The sequence below is a fragment of the Carcharhinus amblyrhynchos genome, chromosome 21 (genome assembly GCF_965287045.1).
Source record: "Carcharhinus amblyrhynchos chromosome 21, sCarAmb.v2.hapA, whole genome shotgun sequence".
In the NCBI taxonomy this organism is placed as follows: domain Eukaryota; kingdom Metazoa; phylum Chordata; class Chondrichthyes; order Carcharhiniformes; family Carcharhinidae; genus Carcharhinus; species Carcharhinus amblyrhynchos.
The window spans coordinates 50,571,766-50,595,466 of NC_137344.1; the positions used below are offsets into that span (position 1 = coordinate 50,571,766).

The following is a 23,701-nucleotide window of genomic DNA, read 5'->3' on the forward strand; positions in this document are numbered from 1 at the left end:
TCTATCCTACTAGCCCCTTCATTATCTTATATGTCTCTATAAGATCACCCCTCAGCCTTCTAAACTCCGAGTACAGGCCCCTTGCACTCTAGAGTAAGAGTGTAAATGTGACCCCTTTTTGCCCTCCTGATTTCTCTCTCAATCTATTCCGACACCCTCTATACTCTTCAAAGGATCCACTTGATCCCAGCTGCCTATGCATGTCATATGCCGCCTCCTTCTCAATATTCTGAGTCATCCTGGGTCCCCTATCTCTACCAGCCTTGCACTTCACTCTAAGAGGAATATGCATACTGTGAATCCTGGTTAACACACTTTTGAAAGCCTCCCACGTACCAGATGTCCCTTTGCTGCCAGCAGACTCCCCCAATCAAATTTTGAAAGTTCCTATCTAATACCACCAAAATTGGCCTTGCCCCAATTTAGAATTTTTGGGCCAGACCTATCATACTCCACAGCTATCTTAAAACTAATGGAATTACGGTCACTGGTCCAAAAGTGATCCCTCACTAACACTTCTGTCAGCTGGCCTTCGTTAATTCTCAAGAAGAGGTCATGTTTTGCCCCCTCTTTAGTTGGGCCATCCACATGCTGAATGAGAAATTCTTCCTGAGTACATTTAACACATTTCTTTCCATCCAAGTCCCTAATACTATAGCTGTCCCAATTAATGTCGGGAAAGTTAAAGTCCTCTACTATTACCACTCTATCCTTTCCTGCAGCTATCTGTAATCTCCTTACATATTTGCTCCTCAATTTTCTGCTGACTATTTGGGGACCTATAGTACAACCCTATCAAAGTGATCTCCCCTTATTTCTCAATTCACAGAATTCCTACAATGCAGAAGGAGGCCATCCAGTCCACTGAGTCTGCACTGACAACAATCCCAGCCAGGCCCTCTCCTTATAACCCCACATAATCCCCCTGAAGCTAAGGGGCAATCCCACCAAGACCTATTGCCTGTAACCCCAAGTATTCACCTCGCTAATTCCCCTAACCTTGGGACACCCAAGGGCAAATTTAGCACGTCTTTCGGACTGTGGGAGGAAACCCATGCAGTTGCGGGGAGAACATGCAAACTCCATGCAGTCACCTGAGGCCAAAATTGAACCTAGGTCTCTGGCGCTGAGAAGCAGCAGTGCTAACCACTATGCCTCCGTCATACCCTATATAGACTCAGCAATGAATCGTCAGAAATATCCCCCCTCAATAGTGCTGAGATGTTCTTCCTAATCAAAAATGCAATTCCCCCTCCTCTCTCATCCCTTATTTTATCTTTTCTATAGCATCTGTACGCTGGAACATTGAGCTGCCAGTCATGGCCCTCCCTTAGCCATGCTTCAGTAATTGCTAAGATATCCCAGGGCCATGTGCCCATCCATGCCCTGAGTTCATCTGCCTTGTCCTTCAGGCCTCTTGCATTGAAATAAATGCAGTTTAATCCAGACTTCCCTTGCTCTCTGCCTTGCCCTTGCCTGAAACATCTAGTAGTAGGATTACTGAACTGTCTGTACTGTTTAACGTGCTGTCTTTAACTTCTGTGCTGTCCTCAACCTTCTCTTCTGTCTTCCTATTGCTTTGGGTCCTATCCCCTGCCATACCATAATTTAAACCTTCCTGAGTGGCTCTCGCAAATGTCCCCGCCAGGATATTAGTCCCCCTCCAGTTTGGGTGTAACCCGTCCCTCTTGAACAGGTCACCCCTTCCCCATCAGAGATCCCAATGATCCATAAATCTAAATCCCTGCACCAGCTCTCAAGCCAGACATTCATCTGCCTAATCTTCCTATTCTTATTCTTTACAATGTAGCGCCTGCAGTAGTTTAGAAATTACTATCCTCGAGGTCCTGCACTTTAGCCTCAGGAATCAGTTCCTTATGTCCATCAGGTGTTTGTATGTATATTGTGCTGGTGTGTGCCCTCCCCTTCGCAAATGGGTTGATAGAGCTGATCCATATACATAGCTTGATGCTTCTCTCCTCTCTCACTAACAGGGCTAACCCTCACTCATGTGCCATAGAGATGGAATATGAAGCTTTCAAAATCACAAAGATGGCTAACTTATACAAAGCACTGGTATTGAGAAAGGTGGGTAAACAAAATTACATATCATTGGGAACCTGCTACCTTTAATAGAGTGATTTGTTAAGGCTATTTACATGATGCGTGGCTATTGACAGCCAATGGGAGGCAGCAGAATGAGGAGATCGGTAAGAATTCAGGAGCTGTAGCAGCACAGAAACATTACATTTAAAGGGTTAACACTGAGACCCTTAAAATGAGATTCTATCTAACTTGTGAGAGTGGAACGTAAAGTGTTATAACTAGAAACTCTAAAGGGAATCGAATATGCAACTCTGAATTTTTATTCTGAGCTTAAGTGCTGGCTGTGACAAAATGTTAAAATGAGAACAATTGTTCTCCATGCATCATTGATCTGGAGCAGGCCTGAGAACTGCAGTGTCATGATCTGTAGCAAAGCTTTCTTTGTATGCACTGGTTTTAAAGAGAAAATTTATGCCCTCAGTGTTTACCTTGTGCCAGTAGCTGTTAGTATAGAGTTGGGGAAGGCAAGATTACATCACAAATGAGAATGTTTGCTTTCATATTTTTTCAAAGCAACAGAATTAATAAGAATACACACAGCTTTTGTTGCACTCCAATTGAATGCCTTGTTATATGACACTTTACCCAAATCTGTGCTAATGAAATTGAGGTTTATAATATACTTTGTCACTATGACTTTAAACTTAGGATAAAGGGCCCTGTTCTGAAGGCTGCCTACAAGCAGCCCAGGTGGTTTGATTGTTGGTGAACAAAGGAAGGTTCATGTTGTTTTGCTGAGAAGGTGCAAGATATTGATGCTTGGAGACAGTGTCATCTGAATTTACAATGAGTAGACTCCGAGCTTCCCAGAGTTCCAGAACGGTGGTGTTGGCATTAGGGTGTGAATAGTTGTGCTTAGGGTCTTGGGATCAAAGATAGCTAATTAGCAGTTCTACCAAGATGCAAAGTTAATGTTTCATCTTGCCGTGGGAAAGAGGGCAGATTACAAGTTTATTTTCTCTACAAATTAATGAATATCACCAGACAGACAGATGGGCTCTGTGTTGTCAATAGTGAGAAAATGTTGCTTTACTTTGTGAGCTGCCATAGTCAGATATGAGAGGGAGATTGTCTCCGGTTAAAGAGACACATCCTGCAACCATCTAAGGATTCTGGGGAATCTATCTTGGCATGACCAGGAAGAATTCTTTGAATGAGCTTTCCTGCTGGTTGTGGATTTAAAGAACTTAAGAAACTGAGGAAAGTGCTTGGAGATGGTCACACAGTTACTACTCAGCAAAGCAGGGATGTAGAAACCCATTGATAGCTGAGAGGAATTGTGGATTGCTAAAAGGACTGTAATTCTATGGGAAGTAATATGTGATAAGAATAAAAATGCAATGTTCTTCTATGCAGTTAAAATATAAGTTGCCTGCAGAGAGAAAATAGCATTTGGACGACGGTGCTTTCAGCCATTTTAAAACATGGAATCTTGTTATTCTTTCCGCTAGTAACTGGAAGTTCAATTTTTCATTTTAAAAGTTAGCAATTTCTACAGAGATTGAGATGCATTTTGTAACAATGTACACTGTTTTATCACTGAGTACACTTTAACCCCAGTTACTGGAATCTATCATCAAAGACAGAGTGCCTGAACACTCGGTCAAGTATCAGTTGATCAGTGGGGGTTGTGTGGATTTGTGAAGGGTAAGTCAGCTCTGACTAAAGTATTTGAATTCTTTGAGGAAACTAATAAGGTGAATGGGGGTCTATATGGTGTTGACTGTATGCACATCCAGGAGGTTTTTCATATATTTTTAATAGTGATTAATAGCAATAAATAGGAGCATGTGGATTTGGAGATCTTATTACATGCACTGATAAAGGTTGGGAGGCAGAGTAGAGATAGAATTCATTCTCATTGGCAGAATATGACAATTGGTGTTCTTCAGAAATCCATACTGAGGTTTCAGCTTTTCACCGTATATATCAGACTTGGAAGAAAATAGAGTTGTATTTACAAATTCACAGATGACATTGGGTTAGGGGCTAAAATAAGAGTATTTGGAAGCAATTTGTTACATCGGTCCATAGACAGTTGGAGTGGTCAAAATAATGGCAGATAGAGTTTGTGTGAAGTCATCTAATTTGGATCTGAGACTTCTGAATATGTTATTTAAGGTAAGAAACTAGAAACTATGGAGAAATGCTGAGATTTAAGAAACCATGCAGACAAATAATTAATAGATAATGCACATGTACACAAATTAATCAAAATATCGGACGTTGGCTTTCACCTTGAGATTGAAATTCAAAAGTGAGCAAGTAACATGTCAGTCGTCAGAGGCTTGGTGAGACTGCGTGTGATGTATCGCTTTCAGTTCAGGGCACTGCATCTCAGGAAATGTATACTTGCCTTGAAGAGGGTACAGTGTGAATTCATTGTTCTTATACTTGGCTTAAAGGGTTAGATTAATTTTCTTGGCTTGGATTTTCTTGAGTCAAGGAGTTTAAAGGTTTTAAATTGGTAGAAACAGGGAAGCTATTTGCTTTGATCGGGAATCCAGAAAAAGGATCTGACCTCACCCAGATAGGAGCAAAATCAAGAAACACTTTGTCCACACAAAGATACTGGAAATCCTGATTCACAGAATTGTTACAGCATTAAAGGAGGCCTCTCTAAGGGCAACTCATCTCATTTCATTCACCCACCTTTCTCCACAGCCGTCCAAATTATCCAGTTCTCTTTGAAAGCCTCTATTGAATCTGCCCCCAAAACACAGGCAATGAATTCCAGATCCTAACTATTGGCTGTGTAAAATATTTTTCCTCGTGACCCTGTTGCTTCTTTTGCCAATCACATTAAATTCTCTGGTTTTTGAACTTTCTGTTAACTGAACTGTCTCTCCTGTTCTAGTGTCTAACCGCCTTATAATTTTGAGCACCTTAATCAAACCTCCTCTTAATCTTCACTTCTCTAAAGGGAACAGTCCCAGATTCTCTGACCCATTTGCCTAACTGAGGTTTTTCATCCCCGGAACCATTCTTGTGAATTTTTTTGGCATCCTGTCTAATGCCTTCACATCCCTTCCTAAAGTGAGGTGCCTAAAACTGGACACAGTATTGCAGTTGAAGCCTAACCAGTGTTTTATTCAGTTCTGTCATTCACTTGTTACTTTTCTACTCTATATCCTTATTTATAAAGCCCGAATCCTGCATGCTTATTTAGTGACTTTCTTGCCTTGTCCTGCCATCTTCAGTGTTTTGTGCACATGTATCCTCAGGTCTTTTTGCACTTCCTTTAAAATTATGCCTTTCATTATTGCTTTTCCTCATTCTTCCTGCCAAAATCAATCACTTCACATTCCTCTGCATTAAATTCCATTGCCTTTTTTCTGCCCATTCCACCAGCATATCCATTATCCCTATATCCTGTTGAAGTTTATCATTATCCATTTCACACTTCATAATACTTCCCAAATTTTATGTCATCTGTTTACTGATAATCTGTGAATGTTGGGGGACAACTGAAATTCTCAAAACTCAGCTTGTTAGATTTTTTTGTTGGGTAAGGGTATCAAAGGGGGCAGGGTGGCACAGTGGTTAGCGCTGTTGTCTCACAGCGCCAGCTACCCAGGTTCGATTCCCTTGGGTCGCTGTCTGTGTGGAATTTGCACATTTTCCCTGTATCTGCATGGGTTTCCTCCAGGTGCTCCGGTTTCCCCCCCTCCGTCTGAAAGACGTGCTGGTCAGATGCACTGGCCATGCTAAATTCTACCTCAGTGTACCTGAATTGGCGCCGGAGCGTGGTGACTAGGGGATTTTCACAGTGACTTCATTGCAGTGTTAATGTAAGCCTATTTGTGACACTAATAAATAAACTTAATAAAGGAGGCTAAATGGAGTGGAGGCATGGACCAGCGGTGATCTAATTGAATGGAAAGCAGGCTCAATGGGCAAATAGTCCACTCCTTTCCTATTTACTTGTTGCTGCTTTTATTCTAGATTGGAGAGATTAATAAGTCAACGCAAGATGGGTGTTTGTGCCCAAAAATGGAGACTACAGTGGCAACAGATTGTGACAAAGACAGTGAAACATTTATTTCCGCATCCCAACTCTATTCTGTGAGTATATCTCTTGTCTCTGGGACTGAAGGACTGTAACATCACGTGCCACCCGCCCCCCCCACACCCGCCAATCTTCTCTGAGGTAGTGAGGATTTTAGATCTCTTAACAGAATTCCTACTCCCTGAAACCTAACTGTACTAAACAGAAACAATCTTTCTTTCTAATTTTAATTCATTCTTTAGTAGACCTTCAAAACTGTGGACATTTCCCTCAGTCTTTCCTTTCTCCTCCAGACTACAGGTTTTATAACACCAACTTGCATGATCTAATCACTACTACCTGATATGTTATCTGCTCTCTAATCATGGTGGTGTCCTATAAAATGGCATTTGACCTTTCCAGTTGTTGAGCTTGTGATGCCAGCTACTGGGATGTGAATCGTTACTTGATCATAAACTATTGACTTCTGTACTGAAGGGATCTAACTGACCTCAATCTCTAGCTCTATAGCCCAAACTCCCGACCACAGTACTCTGAGTATCATTGACTTCAAGCTGCTGCTCCCCGCCCACCTCCCCCATAATGCATGTGTCGCTCCACCTCCAATTGTTTCAATTGTTATTGACCTCCAGCCACTGCTATGTGTATCATGAGTGGCACTGACCTGAGGCCACTGCCCACTATCTCATTACTGCCACTGACCTCTACACTTCTCTATCCTGAGTGTCACTCATGCATGTGTTTGACCTTGAGTCACTATTGTATCATTGGCTACACCTTAACTACCAGATAATGCTGATCATTTACTGTGCTTTGCAGTTCAAACGAAAGCGTGTTGGAGTAGGAGGCCAGAGTTCATCCAGTCCATTCCAGACTGCAGGAGAGATGCTGAAGAACTCAGTGCTAGTGAACAGTGATCAGAACAGTGATGCTTGTTCAGAGAGTCTGGTACATTACCCTGACAGAACTGGAAGTAAAGGTGAAAGGTCTCCAGATATCACAAAACCCTCAGACAATGATGAGAGGACAGGTCATTCCTCACCTATCCTCTCCAGTCCAAGCAAGAAGAAACCCACTAAAAGACAATTGCTGGCACAAAGTGCCAAGAAAAACTCTCAGAATATTACTAAATTCTTCCAGCAGAGCACCTCTAGAGGGGCGGCAAATGCCTCAGCCAAGGGTCTCATTGGGGTCCGCAGCCCCCTTGTTAATGATGCACAAGAAGAGGACAGTGGGAAAGGATCATCTTCCACTTTGACCTTGTCTGAGGAACTGGAATCTTCTCCAGATCTTGACAAAGTGACTAAGACTGTAAATCTCAACACGGCACAGAGACGTGTGCAGACCTATCATGACATGGAGGAAAAGACAAGGTAACTCTAAAACTGGGCAATACGCTGTCTCATTATCTGATTTTTGTTTCTGCCTATTGACTGACTTTGTGCTCATCAAAATTAAGAATGTTAGTGCTAGGGAAGGGGATATTCTCCAGTTAAGACGCTTAACATTAGCATTAATTTTCCTTTACTCTAACAATCGAGAGGCCACATTGGAAGTTCACCAGCTTGATCCCAGGGATGACAGCATGCAGTTTTACGGAGATTGGAGAAGTTGAGACTGTTCTCCATGGTGCTGAGAAGGTTGAGGGAGATGTCTCAGATATTCAAATAATGAAAGGTTTTGATAGCTACATATGGAGAAATTATTTCCTCTAAGTGGTAACGTGAAACCATAACTTTAGGTAATTGGCAAAAAAAGTCAGAGAAGAAATGAGGAGCAATTCATTTACACTGAGATGTGTTAAGAATCTGGAATGCGCTAAAGGAGTGACAGAATAAAATTCCAAAGCAACTTTCAAAAGGCAATTGGACATGCACACTGCAGGATTTATAGAAACATAAAAACTAGAAGCAGGTGTAGGACATTCAGCCCTTTGAACCTGCTACACCATTTATTTTGATCATGGCTGATCATCAGATTCAATACCTTGATTCCAACATTCCCCCCCCCCCCCCAACTCATTGTCTTTTGGTCCCTTTAGCTCCAAGAGCTATATTTAATTTCTTCTTGAAATCGGGCAATGTTTTGGACTCGAATGCTTTCTATGGTAGTAACTTCCACAGATTCACCATTCTCAGGGTGAAGAAATTTCTCCTCGCCTCAGTTCAAAAAGATTTACCCCTCATCCTCAAATTATGACCTCTAGTTCTGGACTCCCTATTGGGAACATTCTTTCTGAATCTACCCTGTCCAATCCTGTTGGAATTTTATAAGTTTCTATGAGCTCCCCTCTCACTCTTCTAAGCTCCAGTGAACATAATCCTAACCCACTTAGTCTCTCCTGATATGACAGACCTGCCATCCCAGGGATCAGCCTGGTAAACCTTCATTGCACTCCCTCAATAGCAAGGACATCCTTCCTCGGATAAGGACTCCAAAACCTTGCACAGGTGTGGCCTCACTGACGCCTTGTACAATTGCAGCAAAACATCCCTATCCCTATACTCGTTCTCTCGCTATGAAGGCCAACATACTATTTGCTGCCTTTACTGCCTGCTGCACCTGGATGCTTGCTTTCAGCAGTGCACGAGGATGCCAAGGTCTCAGTGAGTATCCACTTCTTTCAATTTACACCATTCAAGTAATAATCTGTCTCCCTGTTATTGCTACCAAAGTGGATAACTTCACACTTATCCACATTAAACTGCATAGGATGTGAGACTAAGCTGGACAGTTATTTCCAAGAGCTGGCATAGGCTTAAAGGGCTGAATGGCCCCTTTCTGTGCTGTAAGTCTGAGTCTTTCTTCGTGCTGGATTTCAACTCCTCCCTCAAGTGATGAAAAGGCAGCTTCGGGCACACTACACCACTTTCTCTCCTGTATGATTGGATCTAATCTCTAACTTTCTTGCATTTGTGTAAACATTATGTGTAACATGACACCCTCTTGCTTAATTGTTCAGGTGTGTTTCCCACATTTGAAACCACTAGGTTATAAAATAATTTATAAAATAGGAGAAGGAGTAGGCCATTTGACTGTTGGAGCTCCACCATTCAGTAAGATCATGGCTGATTTGATTGTGGTCTAACTTCACTTTCCTACTTGCCCAATGTAACTCTTGACTCCACAGCAGATCAACAACTTGTCTAGGTCTTCAATATACTCAGTGACCCAGCATCCATTACTCTCTGTGTAGAGAATTCCAACTCTGAAAGAAGAAATTGCTACTCATCCTCCACTGAAATAGAAGATCCCTTTTTCGAAATTGTGCCATCATGTGGTAAAGCATCATCTCAGGATTTAACCTGTCAAAGCTCCTCAGTTCAATAAGATCATACATAATTCTTCTAAACTCCAATGATTTTAGGCTAACGGACTCAACCTTTACTCATTAGACAAACTGTGCATCCCAGGAATTAAACTAGCAAAACTTCTCCAATACAAATACATCCCTCCTTAAATAAGGAAAGCAAAATATGCAGTACTCTAGGTGTGGCCTCACCAATGCCCTTTAGAGTTCATGGAACCATAGAATTCCTACAGTGCAGAAAGAGGCCATTTGCCCATCGAGCCTGCACTGATGATGAATCCCACCCAGGCCCCTGTCCCCATAATCCCAAATATTTATCCTGCTAATCCCTTTGACACTAAGGGACAGTTTAGCATGGCAAGTCAACCTAACCCGCACATCTTTGGATTGTGGGACGAAACCAGAGCACCTGAGGAAACCCAGGGAGGCATACAGAGAACAGAATTGAACACTGGTTTTTGACGCTGTGAGACCATAGAACCGTAGAAACCCTACAGTACAGAAACAGACCCTTTGGCCCATTGAGTCTGCACCGACCACAATCCCATCCAGGCGCTATCCCCATATCCCTGCACATTTACCCGTTAATCCCTCTAACCTACACATCCCAGGACACTAAGGGGCAATTTTAACATGGCCAATCAACCTAACCCGCACATCTTTGGACTGTGGGAGGAAACTGGAGCACCCAGAGGAAACCCACGCAGACACGAGGAGGATGCCAAAAGGCCTGTTTCTGAGCTGTAATGTTCTATGGTTCTATGTGCAAACTCCACACAGACAGTGACCCGAGCCGGGAATCAACTGTGCTGCCGTGCCGCGCAATGCTAAAAACTGTGCCACCTACTATTGTATGTAGCATGATGTCTCTACTTTTATACTCCATCCCCTGACAGTCCAGACCCAGATTCCACAATACTTGCTGAACCTGGATGCTAACTTTTTTGTTTCTTGCAGTGGATTAGTGTTATACAGAGACATACTCAATTGGAAAGCCATTCAGATATGATGACACACAAAAGTAGAACAAAAACAGTAATGTGAACAAATTTGCAATGCAACCCAGCAGGAATGAAAGAAACTTGTGTAAGCTCTCCATTCACCTGACGAAGGGGGTAACCTCGAAAGCTAGTGAGTTTACTATCAAATAAATCAGTTGGACTTAAACCTGGTGTTGTCAGACTTTTTACTGTGTTTACCCCAGTCCAACGCCGGCAGATCCACATCATAAGCAGTCAAACCCAGGTGTATCTTCCCCTGCCCATGTTTTCAATGCTCACGTGCTTGCAATGTGGGCTGAGTATGTAATGTGCCTGAAGAAGGCATTTTTACAGAATCGTAGAATCCTACAATGCAGAAGATGCTATTTGGCTCATCGAGTCAGCACCGGCCATAATCCAAGCTAATCCCCCTGACAGTAAGGGGCAATTCAGCATGGCCAATACACCTAACCCGCACATCTTTGGACTGTGGGAGGAAACTCGGGCACCTGGAGTAAACCCATGCAGACATGGCGAGAACATGAAAACTTCACACAGACAGTGACCTAAGCTTGGAACTGAACCCGGCTCCCTGGTGCTGGGAGGCAGCAGTGCTAATCACTGTGTATTTTTTTTTAAGATTTAAATTCCCCTTGCTCACTGTACCAAAGATTCTAACTTTGGGTCGATTGCATGTCCGTCATCTGATGCTGCACTCAAATCTCTCACAGGATCTTCAAGTCATTTGATGAAGATTAATGGTGGAATCTTCTGCTCTGGAGTCTTAAGTTCAGTGGCAGGTATGGAAGTAAGACCATAATCAATAGAAACAGGAGTAGTCCATTTGGCCCCTTGAGCCTGCTCTGCCATTCAATAGGAACATGGCTGATCCAACATTTCTCACGTCCACTTTCATACCCTTTTCCCCGTAACCCTTGACACACTCAAAGATCAAAAGTCTATCTGTCTCGGCCTTAAATATACATAATGATTCTGTCCCCACAGCTTTCTGTGGTAAGGAATCCCAAAGAGACACAACCCTCAGAGAAGAAATTCCCCCTCATGTCAATCCTTTTATGCTGAGGCAATGCCCTTTGGTCCTAGACTCCTGGATGGTGTTTAGTTTTTTTGAGTTGCACTTAATCAGGCAAACAGAAAGTATTCCATCACACACTTGACTTGTGTCTGGTGGGCTTTTATTGTCATGGTAATGCACACAAAAGGACTTCCTGATATGGTTCATCAGGAAACTCAATGCACCTTTTAAACAACCTATAATGTTCCAAGCACAGAATTGTTGAAACCTTGTGCCAAATTAAATTCCCCCATCCACCAAAATTCCCTGCAGTTGGTGGAACTGGAAGATTCCAGCCTGAGAGTGGGAACCAGGGTTCCATTACCAGCCTCTTCTCCCTCCCCTTGCACCATCTGCTGCCCATCCCCCCCTGCCAACACCAGCCATCTTGGGTGTGCCATGGATATATTTTTCTGTTTCAAACCTGACTGCATCACTATATTCAGTGTTATGAAAACTACGGAGAGCGGAGGGCAAGAACTGCAACCCAGATAGACCGCAGTGCTTTTGCACGTGCACAGACATCTGCAAGTTATTGGATCTTACAGGGCTGGCATGATGACACAGTGATTAACACTGCTACCTCACAGCGTCAGGGACACGGGTTCCATTTGCTGCTTGGGTCGCTGTCTGTGTGGAATTTGCATGTTCTCCCCGTGTATAGGCTTCCTCCCACAGTCTGAAAGAAGTGCTGGTTAGGTGCATTGACCCGAACAGGTGCCCGAGTGTGGTCACTATGGAATTTCACAGTAACTTCACTGTAACGTAAATGTAAGCCTTACTTGCGATTAATAAATAAACTTTAAAAAAAAATCCCAGGACAGGCCCAGCATTCTTGTGCATAAAGAGGGCAACAAATACACAAAAATTTGGGTCAGGTGACCGGGAACACATCACAATCAAGGAGAGTCCCAGGCAGGGGACAGGGTGAAGCAAAGAACATAAGAAATAGGAGCAGGAGTAGGCCATCTAGCCCTTCGAGCCTGCCCCGCCATTCAATAAGATCATGGCTGATCTGAAGTGGATCAGTTCCACTTTCCCGCTTTCTCCCCATAACCCTTAATTCTCTTGTCTGTCAAAAACCTATCTACCCGTGACTTAAAAATATTTAGCGAGGTAGCCTCCACCACTTCAACAGGCAGAGAATTCCAGAGATTCACCACCCTTTGAGTGAAGAAGTTCCTCCTCAACTCCGATCTAAACTGCGCCCCCCCCTTATCTTGAGGCTGTGCCCTCTAGTCCTGATATCCTTTCTAAGCAGGAAGAATCTCTCTATCTCTACCCTATCCATCCTTTTCATTATCTTATAAAGTCCCCGTTGAGTTTTACTATTAATGGGATGTAGGTGTCATTGGCTAGACCAGCACTTACTGCTGTTGAGAAGGTGGTGGTGAACTGCCTTGAACTGTTGCAGTCTCTGTATTGCAAGTACATCCACTGTGTTAGGAAGGGAGTTCCAGGATTTTGACCCAGTGACAATGAAGGAATAACAATATATTTCCAATCAGGATAAGTGACTTGGAGGAGAACTTCCAAAAGGTGGTGTTCCCTATGTATCTGCTACTCTTGTTTTTCTAGATGGTACAGGTCCTGGGTTTGGAAGATGCTGTTGAAGAAGCATAAGAAGCATATGGGATGTACATGGGATTTAATGGGATTGAGAGTTATAGATGGGCCTGGTAGGTATGGATATGATCGGTGCAACTTGTGGGACGAAGGGCCTGTTTGTGCTGTAGTGTTCTATGTTCTAAGCCTTGGTGAGTGGATGCATAGATGGAATGTGCTGCTATGTAGCAGACAGTATGAAAGCTTAAGGTAGTAGATGGGCGGTTTTGTCCTGGATGGTGTTGAGTTTTTTGAATTGCACTTAATCAGACAAATAGAAAATGTTCCATCACACTCTTGACTTGTGCCTGGTGGACAGACTTTGCAATGTCAAGAGGTTAATCATTATATTTTCCAGAATGATCCTAAGGCTGCAGGATTACATTTTGAGGACGAATTGTAGAAACTTAATTTTTATTCCTTTGAGTTTAGAAGGTTGAGGATTGATCTGAGTGATTTGATTGGACTGATACAAACTATTTTCTCTTGTGGGAAACAAGAATCCATAATCTTCAAGTTATTGCTATGCAATTTAAGAGTGAAATCAGAAAGCAATTTTATTAAAGGATGGAAGAAATCTGGAACTGCCTTGCTGGATGACAACTGAAATTTCCAAGACTTAAGATTAATCAATCAACTTATGTTAGGATAAGGTACCAGGGTGGAATTGTAGAATGTGATAGCACAGAAGAGGCCATTCAGCCCATTGTGCCTGTGCTGGCTCTTTGGTACAGCTATGTGATTAATCCCAGGCTCTTGTTCTTTCATCGTGACTTTGCATCTTTTTTATTCTCCAAGTGTTTTTTTGAAAGTTGTAATTGAATCTGCTTTGAATCACCACCCTTTCAGGTAGTGCATCACAGATCATAACTCTGTGCACAAAAAAAATGCACTTGTGGCCCATTGATCTTTCTGGCACTGGAGACTGTTTCTACTTTATTGGAACCTTGTCATAATTTTGAACATCTTTATCCAATTTCCTCTTGTGGAGCAAAGGCAGGCTTTTGGTGTTAAGGAACAGATTAGCCATAAATTAACTGATGGAACAACTTTGAGGAAGTAAATGGCTTACTTTTTTTTAATCTCCGAGAAATGCACAACAGTCTGAGTACATAAGGAAAGGTCTATTTGTATGTTGCTGTTGTTCATGTCCCAGTATATTTTTCTTGATGTATATTGTTATTTTACCAAGTGACAAAGGTAAGAACATAGAGAAAACTCCTGGTGAGAGCATGCTGGGTGATGCAAGCAGCCAAGGCTGGAAAGCTGTCCGCTCTGCTAGTGAAAAAAGACCAGCAATAGATGAGGTAAGTCATCTTTGTGTCTTGTCAATCTCGTTCTAACGTGTGCTCTTTATGCCTTGAATTAGAGTCATAGAGGTTTACAGCATGGAAACAGGCCTGTTAGTCCAATTTGTCTGTGCTGCCCTTTTTTTTAAACCACTAAGCTAATCCCAATTGCCCATGTTTGGCCCATATCCCTCTATACCCATCTTACCCATGTAACTCTCTCAATGCTTTTGAAAAGACAAAAGTGTACCCACCTCTACTTCTTGGAGAAAAATATTGATTATCTAGCTGATCTATGCCCCTCATTATTTTATAGACCCCTATAAGATCACCCCTCAGCCTCCTGCGCTCCAGAGGGAAAAAGTCCCAGTCTATCCAGCATCTCCTTATACCTCAATCCGTCAAGTGCTGGTAGCATCCTAGTAAATCTTTTCTGCACTCTTTCTAGTTTAATAATATCTTTTCTCTACAATAGGGTGACCAGAACTGTACAGAGTATTCTAAGTGTGGTCTTGTACGAGTTCAACAAAACACCCCAATTCCTGTATTCAGTGTTCTGACCAATGAAACCAAGCAGCTATATCATTTATATCCTACCTTTATATATTATACCTTTATCATCTATATTCTTTTAGAGACTAGGGTCACTGGATCCGAAACGACAACGAACCGGAATTAATTTGTCCATCTTATGCCCAGCTGATGTTAAGGGCGGTCAGATCAAGAAGAAGGTGACATTTGACACCTTGTTTGAATCATGTAAAAGGGAGAGCACCAAGATACCTCCAGTTGCATCGAACAGAGGAGTACCACTGAAACAAGCAGCAGACATTGTTGTTAAATGCCTGACTCCTTATTACAAGGAGGGAAAGTTTGCTTCCAAGGTAAAATTGAATTGTTTGTGGATCAGAATAAAACACTCGAGGCCTTTTGTTCTTATTTTGGGACTAGCAGACCTTTGCAGCATTGCTGATTTGCAGTCCTCACTTCAGATAATAAATAATGGCTCATGTGTTTGTATTCCTGCAGGATTTGTTTAAAGCTTTTGCTCGACACCTTTCTCATTTGCTGGTTGTTGAAGAGAATGCTGTGAAAAACAGTAAGAACAGTCTCTGCCTTTATTTATGCTCTGTTGTGTTCTGAGAAAGGGAATATATTATTAGTCGGAGACAAGTACAGTTTTGCATTTGGAATGTATGATAAGCTTCTCTTCAGAAAAAATCTCCAGGATGATCAGTGCAATGTTAGGGGTGTGTAAGTTTTTGAGTTAAACTGTGACACGAAGACACTAATTCAAACTGATATTGGGATGTCTTGAAACAATGATCAATATATTGTTAAGCATGTGAGTAGAGAAGAGGAAATGAAAGCTCTTGATCAGAAACAGATGAATGCTGGGGAGCACTGTAACTCTTTTCTGGACTGATAACCTAGCAGAGACCAAATTACTTTCCTTATGAATATCTATCTTATGATAAACCCCAGTTACAAAACATTTTTTAAACCAATGCGTGAAGTTCCTCCTCATTTTGTTTCTTCCTTTCTGCATTATGCACTACTGTATGAGACTGTAGTTTTCCGATACCTTTCCCTGATTTTAAAATGTTAGCAGGTGCTTTGACTCCTAATCAAAGTCACTGATCTTATTATAAGCATACTATTTTGTAATGTTAAAACGCATTTGGAATGTGAATGTTTAGCTTTGCACGTTTAAGTTGCTTTTTAACTCCGTCTCACCCACACAGCTGTTAGAGATCCTGGGAGAGACTGAAAGTTCCTTATTCCAGCTTCCCAGAAGTCTGGGCAATTCCTCTAATATCACACTCCCTTCCCCCAGCCAAAGGCAGTGAGATATGCTGCAGAAGAGCACCTTGACCCAGATTCATGTTCAGGAACCGTACAGCTACTCCCAAATGGCTGTTGTGAATTCAGTCATAGCATGTGCCAGCAATTTGTTCAAAGGTCAATGATTCTTTGAGAAAATAAGTGATTCCTGCCATTTAGTTTTGTGTATGATTTATTCTTGCATTCCCTGGTCCTCCCTAGCTTTTCTATGTTCTGTAGTCTGCTTACGATCATTATTAAATGAATTTAAATTATTAAATTCAATCTAATCTCCTTGAAGTTGCCACTTTACTTAAAAAATGTTTGCTAGCCAAACATGCTTTCTGTTTACTAGTGGTGTTTCTATATTATTCTGCATCATTCTAAGTCATGTAAAACTTATTGTCATTCCCTACCTATTTCTCAGTCTTTCCTCTTCAATATTCCAATCAGCTGTCGCTTTTATTGTTTAACAATATTGCTGCACTCCTTAGTATCTATTCCATTGTATCCTATCCCCTGCATGTAACTTCTGCTCTATTCCATTTCAATTCAGGAGCATAACACGTAGGCCATTCAGCTCTTCGAGTCTGCTCTGGCATTCAATGAAATCGTGACTGATCTGATCATCCTCCACTCCACTTTCCCGACTTATCCCCAAAATGCTTGATCCAGCCTCTACTGTCCTCTGCTGTAAAGATCTTGACAGATTCACTAACCTCAGAGAAGAAATTCCTAAGTTTCTCCTTGCCGCAATCTTAAATGGGTGACCCCTTACTCTGAGATTCTGCCCTCTGGTCCTAGAATTTCCCACAAGGTGAAACAACCTGTCAGCATCTATCCAGTTAAGCACCTGAGAATCCAATATGTCTCAATATATTTGTCTCATCCTACTAAACTCCAGTGAATAGAGGCCCCAACCTACTCGACCTCTTCTCATCTGAAAATCCCTCCATACCCAGGATCAACGAGTGAAACTTCTCTCGACCACCAATTGCCTGTGTTGCAGCTTTCTGGAGTCTTTCTCGATTTAAATAATACTCGCTCCTTTATTTCTACCAAAGTGCAAAACTTCCCCTTTTCCTATATTATGTTGCATCTGCCAAGTTTTGCCCCCTTTCTTAACCTGTCTTTATTGCTTTGCAGACTCTTTGGGTAGGATTTTCTAGCTGCATTCACTTCCAAGGTCAGAAAAGCCTGCCCCGTGTCAACGGACCTTTGCATGGTCTGTATCCTGCCTGCTACAATTCCCGTGGTGGGCAGGAAGATAAAACTCCCCCCTTTGTGTTATCCTCACAACTTGCCTTCCCACCTATTTTTACGTCATCCGTGAGCTTGGTAATTGTAAATTTACTTCCTTCGTCCAAGTCATTAATACATATTGTAAATAATTGTGGTCCCAGCACTGATGCCTGGGGCAATCCACTATGAAAATGCCTCTCTTGTCCCAACTCTGTCTTCCAATATTTATGATGTGGAGATGCTGGCGTTGGACTGGGTTAAGCACCATAGGAAGTCTCACAACACCAGGTTAAAGTCCAACAGGTTTATTTGACTGCACTAGCTTTTGGAGTCTCAAGCTCCTTCATCAGGTGAGTGAGGACTTGTGTTCACAAACAGGGCATATAAAGACACAAACTCAATTTACAAGATAATGGTTGGAATGCGAGTCTTTACAGATATTCAAGTCTTAAAGGTACAGACAATGTGAGTGGGAAGAGGATTAAGCACAGGTTAAAGAGATGTGTATTGTCTCCAGCCAGAACAGTTAGTGAGATTTTGCAAGCCCAGGCAAGTCATGGGGGATACAGATAGTGTGATGTGAACCCAAGATCCCGGTTGAGGCCATCCTCGTGTGCAGAAATTGGCTATCAGTCTCTGCTCAGTGATTTTGTAATATTGTGTCTTGTGAAGGCCGCCTTTGAGAACGCTTACCCGAAGATCAGAGACTGAATGCTCGTGACCGCTGAAGTGCTCCCCGATTAGAAGGGAACACTCCTGCCTGATTGTTGAGTGGTCTTCATTCATTCGTTGTTGTAGCGTCTGCCTGGTCTCCCCAATGTATCACGCTTTGGGGCATCCTTTCCTGCAGAGTATCAGGTAGACAAGGTTGGCCGAGTCGCAAAAGTATGTATCGTGTACCTGGTGGATGGTGATGATGATGGCATCCATGTCGGTGATCTGGCACGTCTTAGAGGTTGCTGTGGCAGGGTTGTGTGATGTCGTGGTCACTGTTCTCTTGAAGGCTGGGTAGTTTGCTGCAGACAGTGGTCTGTTTGAGTTGTGCGGTTGTTTGAAGGCAAGAAATGGAGGTGTGGGGATGACCTTGGCGAGATGTTCTAGTTCATCGATGACATTTGAAGGCTCCGGAGAAGATGTCGTAGCTTCTCCGCTCCGGGGAAGTATTGGATGACAAAGGGTACTCTGTCCACTGTGTCCCGTGTTTTGTCTTCTGAAGGAGGTCAGTGCAGTTTTTTGCTGTGGCACATCGGAACTGTTGATGAGTCGAGCGCCATATCCTGTTGTTATGAAGACATCTTTCAGCGCCTGGAGGTGTCTGTTGCGATCCTCCTCATCTGAGCAGATCCTGTGTATACAGAGGGCTTGCCCGTAGGGGATGGCTTCTTTAACATGTTTAGGGTGGAAGCGGGAGAAGTGGAGCACCGTGAAGTTATCCGTGGGCTTGCTGTACAGTGAGGTGCTGAGGTGACCATCCTTGATGGAGATGCATGTGTCCAAGAATGCAACCGATTCCGAGAATAGTCCATGGTGAGTCTGATGGTGTGGTGGAACTTGTTGATGTCGTCATATAGTTTGTTTCAGTGATTGTCTTCCTTTGGATTCATGGTAAACAATGTCAAGGATGTATCTAGTGTATAGCATCAGTTCAAGGTCCTGTGCGGTGAAGAGGTCTTGTTTGAACCTGTGCATGAAGGTGTTGACGTATTGAAGTGCGAATTTGGTCCTCGTTGGCTGTTCCATGTGTCTGATGAAGAACTGGTTGTTGAAGGTGAAGATATTGTGGTCCAGGATGAAGTGAATAAGTTGTAAAATTGCACCTGGAGATTGGCATTTGTTGGCGTTGAGTACTGAGGCAGTTGCAGCAATGCCATTGTCATAAGGGATGTTGGTGTAGAGTGCCGAGACATCCTTTGCAACGAGGAGTGCTCCTGATTCAACTGCACCATGTGTGCTGAGTTTCTGTAGGAAGTCTGTGGTATCATGACAAAAGCTGGAGGTTCTTTGTACAATGGGTTTCAGGATGCCCTCGACGTAGCCTGAGAGGTTCTCGCACAGGACTGTTCAGTATGACGTGGCTCCTCCTTTCTCTGCTGGTTTGATGACAATGTTGCATTTGGTCTTGAGAGTGTGGATGGCATTGCATTGTACTTGCAAAATCTCACTGGCTGGAGACAATACACATCTCTTTAACCTGTGCTTAATCCTCTCTCCACTCACATTGTCTGTACCTTTAAGACTTGATTACCTGTAAAGACAAGCATTCCAACTGTTATTTTGTAAATTGAGTTTGTGTCTTATTATGCCCTATTTGTGAACACAACTCCCACTTACCTGATGAATGAGAAGCACTCTGAAAGTTTGTGGCTTGTGCAACCAAATAAACTTGTTGGACTTTAACCTGGTGTTGTGAAACTTCTTGTGCTTACCCCAGTCCAATGCCAGCATCTCCACATCTTACAAAAAGTCACATGCTGTTGAATATTGAGTTCCCAGTTTTGATTTCCTTGTAACCACATCTTTATAATGGCTGTAAGATCAAACTTGTTAACCTCAATTTGTGCCATTAATTCATTAATGTTGTGCTGAATACTATGTGCATTTATGTAAAGACCATTAATTTTGTCTTTACCATTTTTTCCTGCCTTTTGACCCTATTTGTTGCTTTTTTAAATATTTGTATACTCTGTTCCTCCCTGTCACACTGGGTATCATTACCTAAGTAGCTGCCTTGTAATGCTGCCATATCCTTTTGCTTTGTAAGACCATCTATCCCCTCTCCAGAACTATCTCCCTCCATTTAGTTTAAAGCCCTCAGTGTCAATCCCATTCACTATACTGTCCCCAGTACCACTACATTCATATGTGCTCCCTCCACCTGAATGGCTTCCTGTACCACGGTGCCATGGTCAGTCAGCTCATCCACCTGCAGCCCCCAGACAAGCTGAGAGAACCTCAAACCTGTTGACAATTACAGAGGCTGACACTCCTGCTCTCTGGGTCTCCTTTCTTGCCTCAGCTGCAGTCAGACCCTCCTGTCCCTGACCATTTCCAAACTGGAAGATTCTATCCTAAGTTGTGTGACTGCATCCTGAAGCGAAATATTCAGGTAACTCTCTTGCTCCCTGATGTGTCGCAGTATCTGCAGCTCAGCCTCCAGTCTGTGAGCTGAAGTTCCTCAAGCTGCTGACATGTACTGCAGACAATGTTATCCAAGAGCTCCTAATTGCTGCAACTTGACAAAGTGCCTTAATGTGTTTTAAGTATATGTTATTTAATAAAATTATTTACTTTTGGTGCTTTCTATATATTAAATAAACACCAAGTTGTGCACTGTGTTAAACCCTAGGATGCACTCCATTTACTTCTCTTATGTTAACTCTATCCTATTTTGGACTATTTTCACTGTACTATATTATATCCTAACTTCCCTTTTTCTGGACACAAGTTTTTCCCAGGCTTTCCTTTAAACTGAGTAGTTACTGGGCAATCGATTTACCATTTTCTTGTGACTTCACGGTTGTCTTTTTGTTCCCTCACTGCTGCCTCACAGCATTCGAATACTCACCAAATACTCCATCCCCCTGCAGCAGGACAAGAGCACCTCTTTTCCCTCGGCATCAAATTCCTAAATATACTTTTCTGACCAGTCTGTCATGTGGCAAGTTGTTTAAAAACTTTTATAATCCATACTGACTACATCAAACCTACTATCTCCATCAACCCTCCTTGTGATAGCCTCAAAAAAATTCAATCAAGTTAGTCAGAATTGACCCCTATCTAACAAGCACATGCTTGATTAATCTGTGATTTTTCTAAATGACGATTAATAACGTGTCTCTGAATTCTTCCCAATAATTTGGCTGCTGCCAAAACTAGGCTCACTGACCTGTAGTTACTTGGCCTTTCCCATTCTCCCTTTTTAAACAATAGTATAATGTTAGCTGTCTTCCAATCCCCTAGCACTAAGCCTGTATGTCATGATGTAGAGATAGTAAAAAGTCTGACAACACCAGGTTTAAGTCCAACCGATTTATTTGATAGTAAACTCACTAGCTTTTGAGGTTTCCCTCTTCTTCAGGTGAATGGAGAGTTCTGGCCTCCGACAGAGCATATAAAGCACAGACAGTTTACAGATTACTGATTAGAATGCGAATCTTTACACCTAATCTGCTGTTCAAGTCCTAAAGTGGCCGACAATGTGAGTGGAAGGAGCACTGATCACAGGTTAAAGAGATGTGTATTGTCTCCAGACAGTACAGACAAGTCACAGGGGTTACAGATAGTGCGACATGAACCCAAGATCCCTGTTGAGACCGTCCTCATGTGTGCAGAACTTGGCTATCAGTCTCTGCTCAGCGACTTTGTGCTGTCGTGTGTCGTGAAGGCCGCCTTGGAGAACGTTTACCTGAAGATCAGAGACTGAATGCCTGTGACCACTTAAGTGTTCACCAACAGGAAGGGAACAGAGTTGCCTGGTGATTGTTGAGCGATGTTCATTCATCCGTTGTCGTAGCGTCTGCATGGTCTCCCCAATGTACCATGCTTCGGGACATCCTTTCTTGCAACGTATCAGATAGACAATGTTGGCTGAGTTGCAAGAGTATTTACTGTGTACCTGGTGGATGCTATTCTCACGTGTGATGATGGTATCCATGTCGATGATCCGACATGTCTTGCAGAGGTTGCTGTGGCAAGGTTGTGTGGTATTGTGGTCACTGTTCTCCTGAAGGCTGGGTAGTTTGCTGCGAACAATGGTCTGTTTGAGGTTGCCTGGTTGCCTGGTTGTCTGAAGGCAAGAAGTGGGGGTGTGGGGATGGCCCTGGCGAGATGTTCAGAGAGAAACCTCGATAGCTAGTGAGTTTACTATCAAATAAATCAGTTGGACTTAAACCTGGTGTTGTCAGACTTTTTACTGTGTTTACCCCAGTCCAACGCCGGCATATCCACATCATGATGTAGAGATGCCAGTGTTAACCTGGTGTTGTGAGACTTCTTACTAAGCTTGTAGCCAGAGAGGATTAGGAAATGATGAGCAGAGCCTCTGCCTTTTTGGCAGAGTGGCCTGCCATGATCTGATTATTAGACTCTGTCTTCTTGATTCTCTGAATAAGTCTCACTGTTGCCTCTTCCCACTGATTGTCTGGATCACTCACTTTCTGGGCCTGGCATAATATGTGGGTTCCTGTTGATTCTGGTTTAGTATCTTACTCTACCTGTCTACCTAGGGAATTCACATCAGTTCTGTTTGCAGATGAAAGAGGTAAGTGAGGCAGTCAAATTACTCAGGTACCAGACTAGGTAATCGACCTATGAGAGAGCTGAGGCTAGACATTTACATATGAGCAGATGATGAATCTCAGGACAAAATCAAATTATTTCAGATACTGGAATCTGAAACCAAATGAGAAAATACTCGGAAATCTCAGCAAGTCTGGCAGCATCTGTAAGGAGAGAAAAGAGCTGACGTTTCGAGTCCAGATGACGCTTTGACAAAGAGTCATTTGGACTCAAAACGTCCAGATAAATCTCAGGATTTCTCTCCTTTGTTCTACAGTACCTATCAGATTGCTTTTTGAGCAATATTTTAAACACATTTCATTTTGATCTCTTTCAGTAAAAGAAACAGCTCAACAACTGATCCACAGTTTCTTCAAAAGCTGCAGGAGATGTGAGAGTGAGGATGATTGGAGAAACCTCAATTCAATATAGCCTTTCCACCTGATGACATCGAGGAGCTATTTGCTTTCTGTTTATATTTAGACTGAATAGTTAATATATGGCTTCAATGCTATAGAGCTGCTTAATCTCAGGTATGACCATATCATTCAGGATTACTTACTGTGATGGGGAAAAAGCCATTTAACAGCCTTCCTTATGTGACCACTTTGGAACTTCCTCTGTGCCTGGTGAATAAGAATGGAGTAATTTATTTTATAGGATTATTAATGTTCTGTTGTAACTAATGAGTGGATTGAAAAGTCTTCACCAGAATACAATTTCTCTAAACAACTCTGTTATCTCGATCTGTTTTGCGATGCTGCTGTTACTTTGACCAACACTGCAATATAAAATCAAACCTTTCCGGAATGTAAATCCTTTTTTTGAATGAATAGGTTATGTTCGTTGGAACTTTCTGGCTATTCACGCCAGCAGGATTCTCTGGTCCCACTGTGGTAAACGGAGATTTGGCTAAGTGCCAAATTCTCCATCCTCATTTGCAACAGCAACAGACCTTTTCTGGCCGTTATGTCTAAGTGAATG

The 23,701-nt window shown here is 42.5% G+C and overlaps 1 protein-coding gene across 4 annotated transcripts in view; it reads left to right on the forward strand.

The window, feature by feature from the left end:
• recql5 (RecQ helicase-like 5) overlaps nucleotides 1-23,450 on the forward strand; it is a 113,485-nt gene extending 90,035 nt beyond the window's left edge. For all 4 annotated transcript variants that reach the window (XM_080209149.1, XM_080209153.1, XM_080209152.1 and 1 more), the window contains 7 exons: nucleotides 1,995-2,088; nucleotides 6,052-6,171; nucleotides 6,935-7,488; nucleotides 14,278-14,392; nucleotides 15,010-15,258; nucleotides 15,404-15,473; nucleotides 23,055-23,450. In XM_080209149.1, coding sequence (XP_080065275.1) covers nucleotides 1,995-2,088; nucleotides 6,052-6,171; nucleotides 6,935-7,488; nucleotides 14,278-14,392; nucleotides 15,010-15,258; nucleotides 15,404-15,473; nucleotides 23,055-23,149 — 1,297 coding nt within the window. In that variant the 3' untranslated portion in view covers nucleotides 23,150-23,450. The remainder of the gene's footprint in view (nucleotides 1-1,994; nucleotides 2,089-6,051; nucleotides 6,172-6,934; nucleotides 7,489-14,277; nucleotides 14,393-15,009; nucleotides 15,259-15,403; nucleotides 15,474-23,054) is intronic.
• Nucleotides 23,451-23,701: the final 251 nt, after the last annotated feature.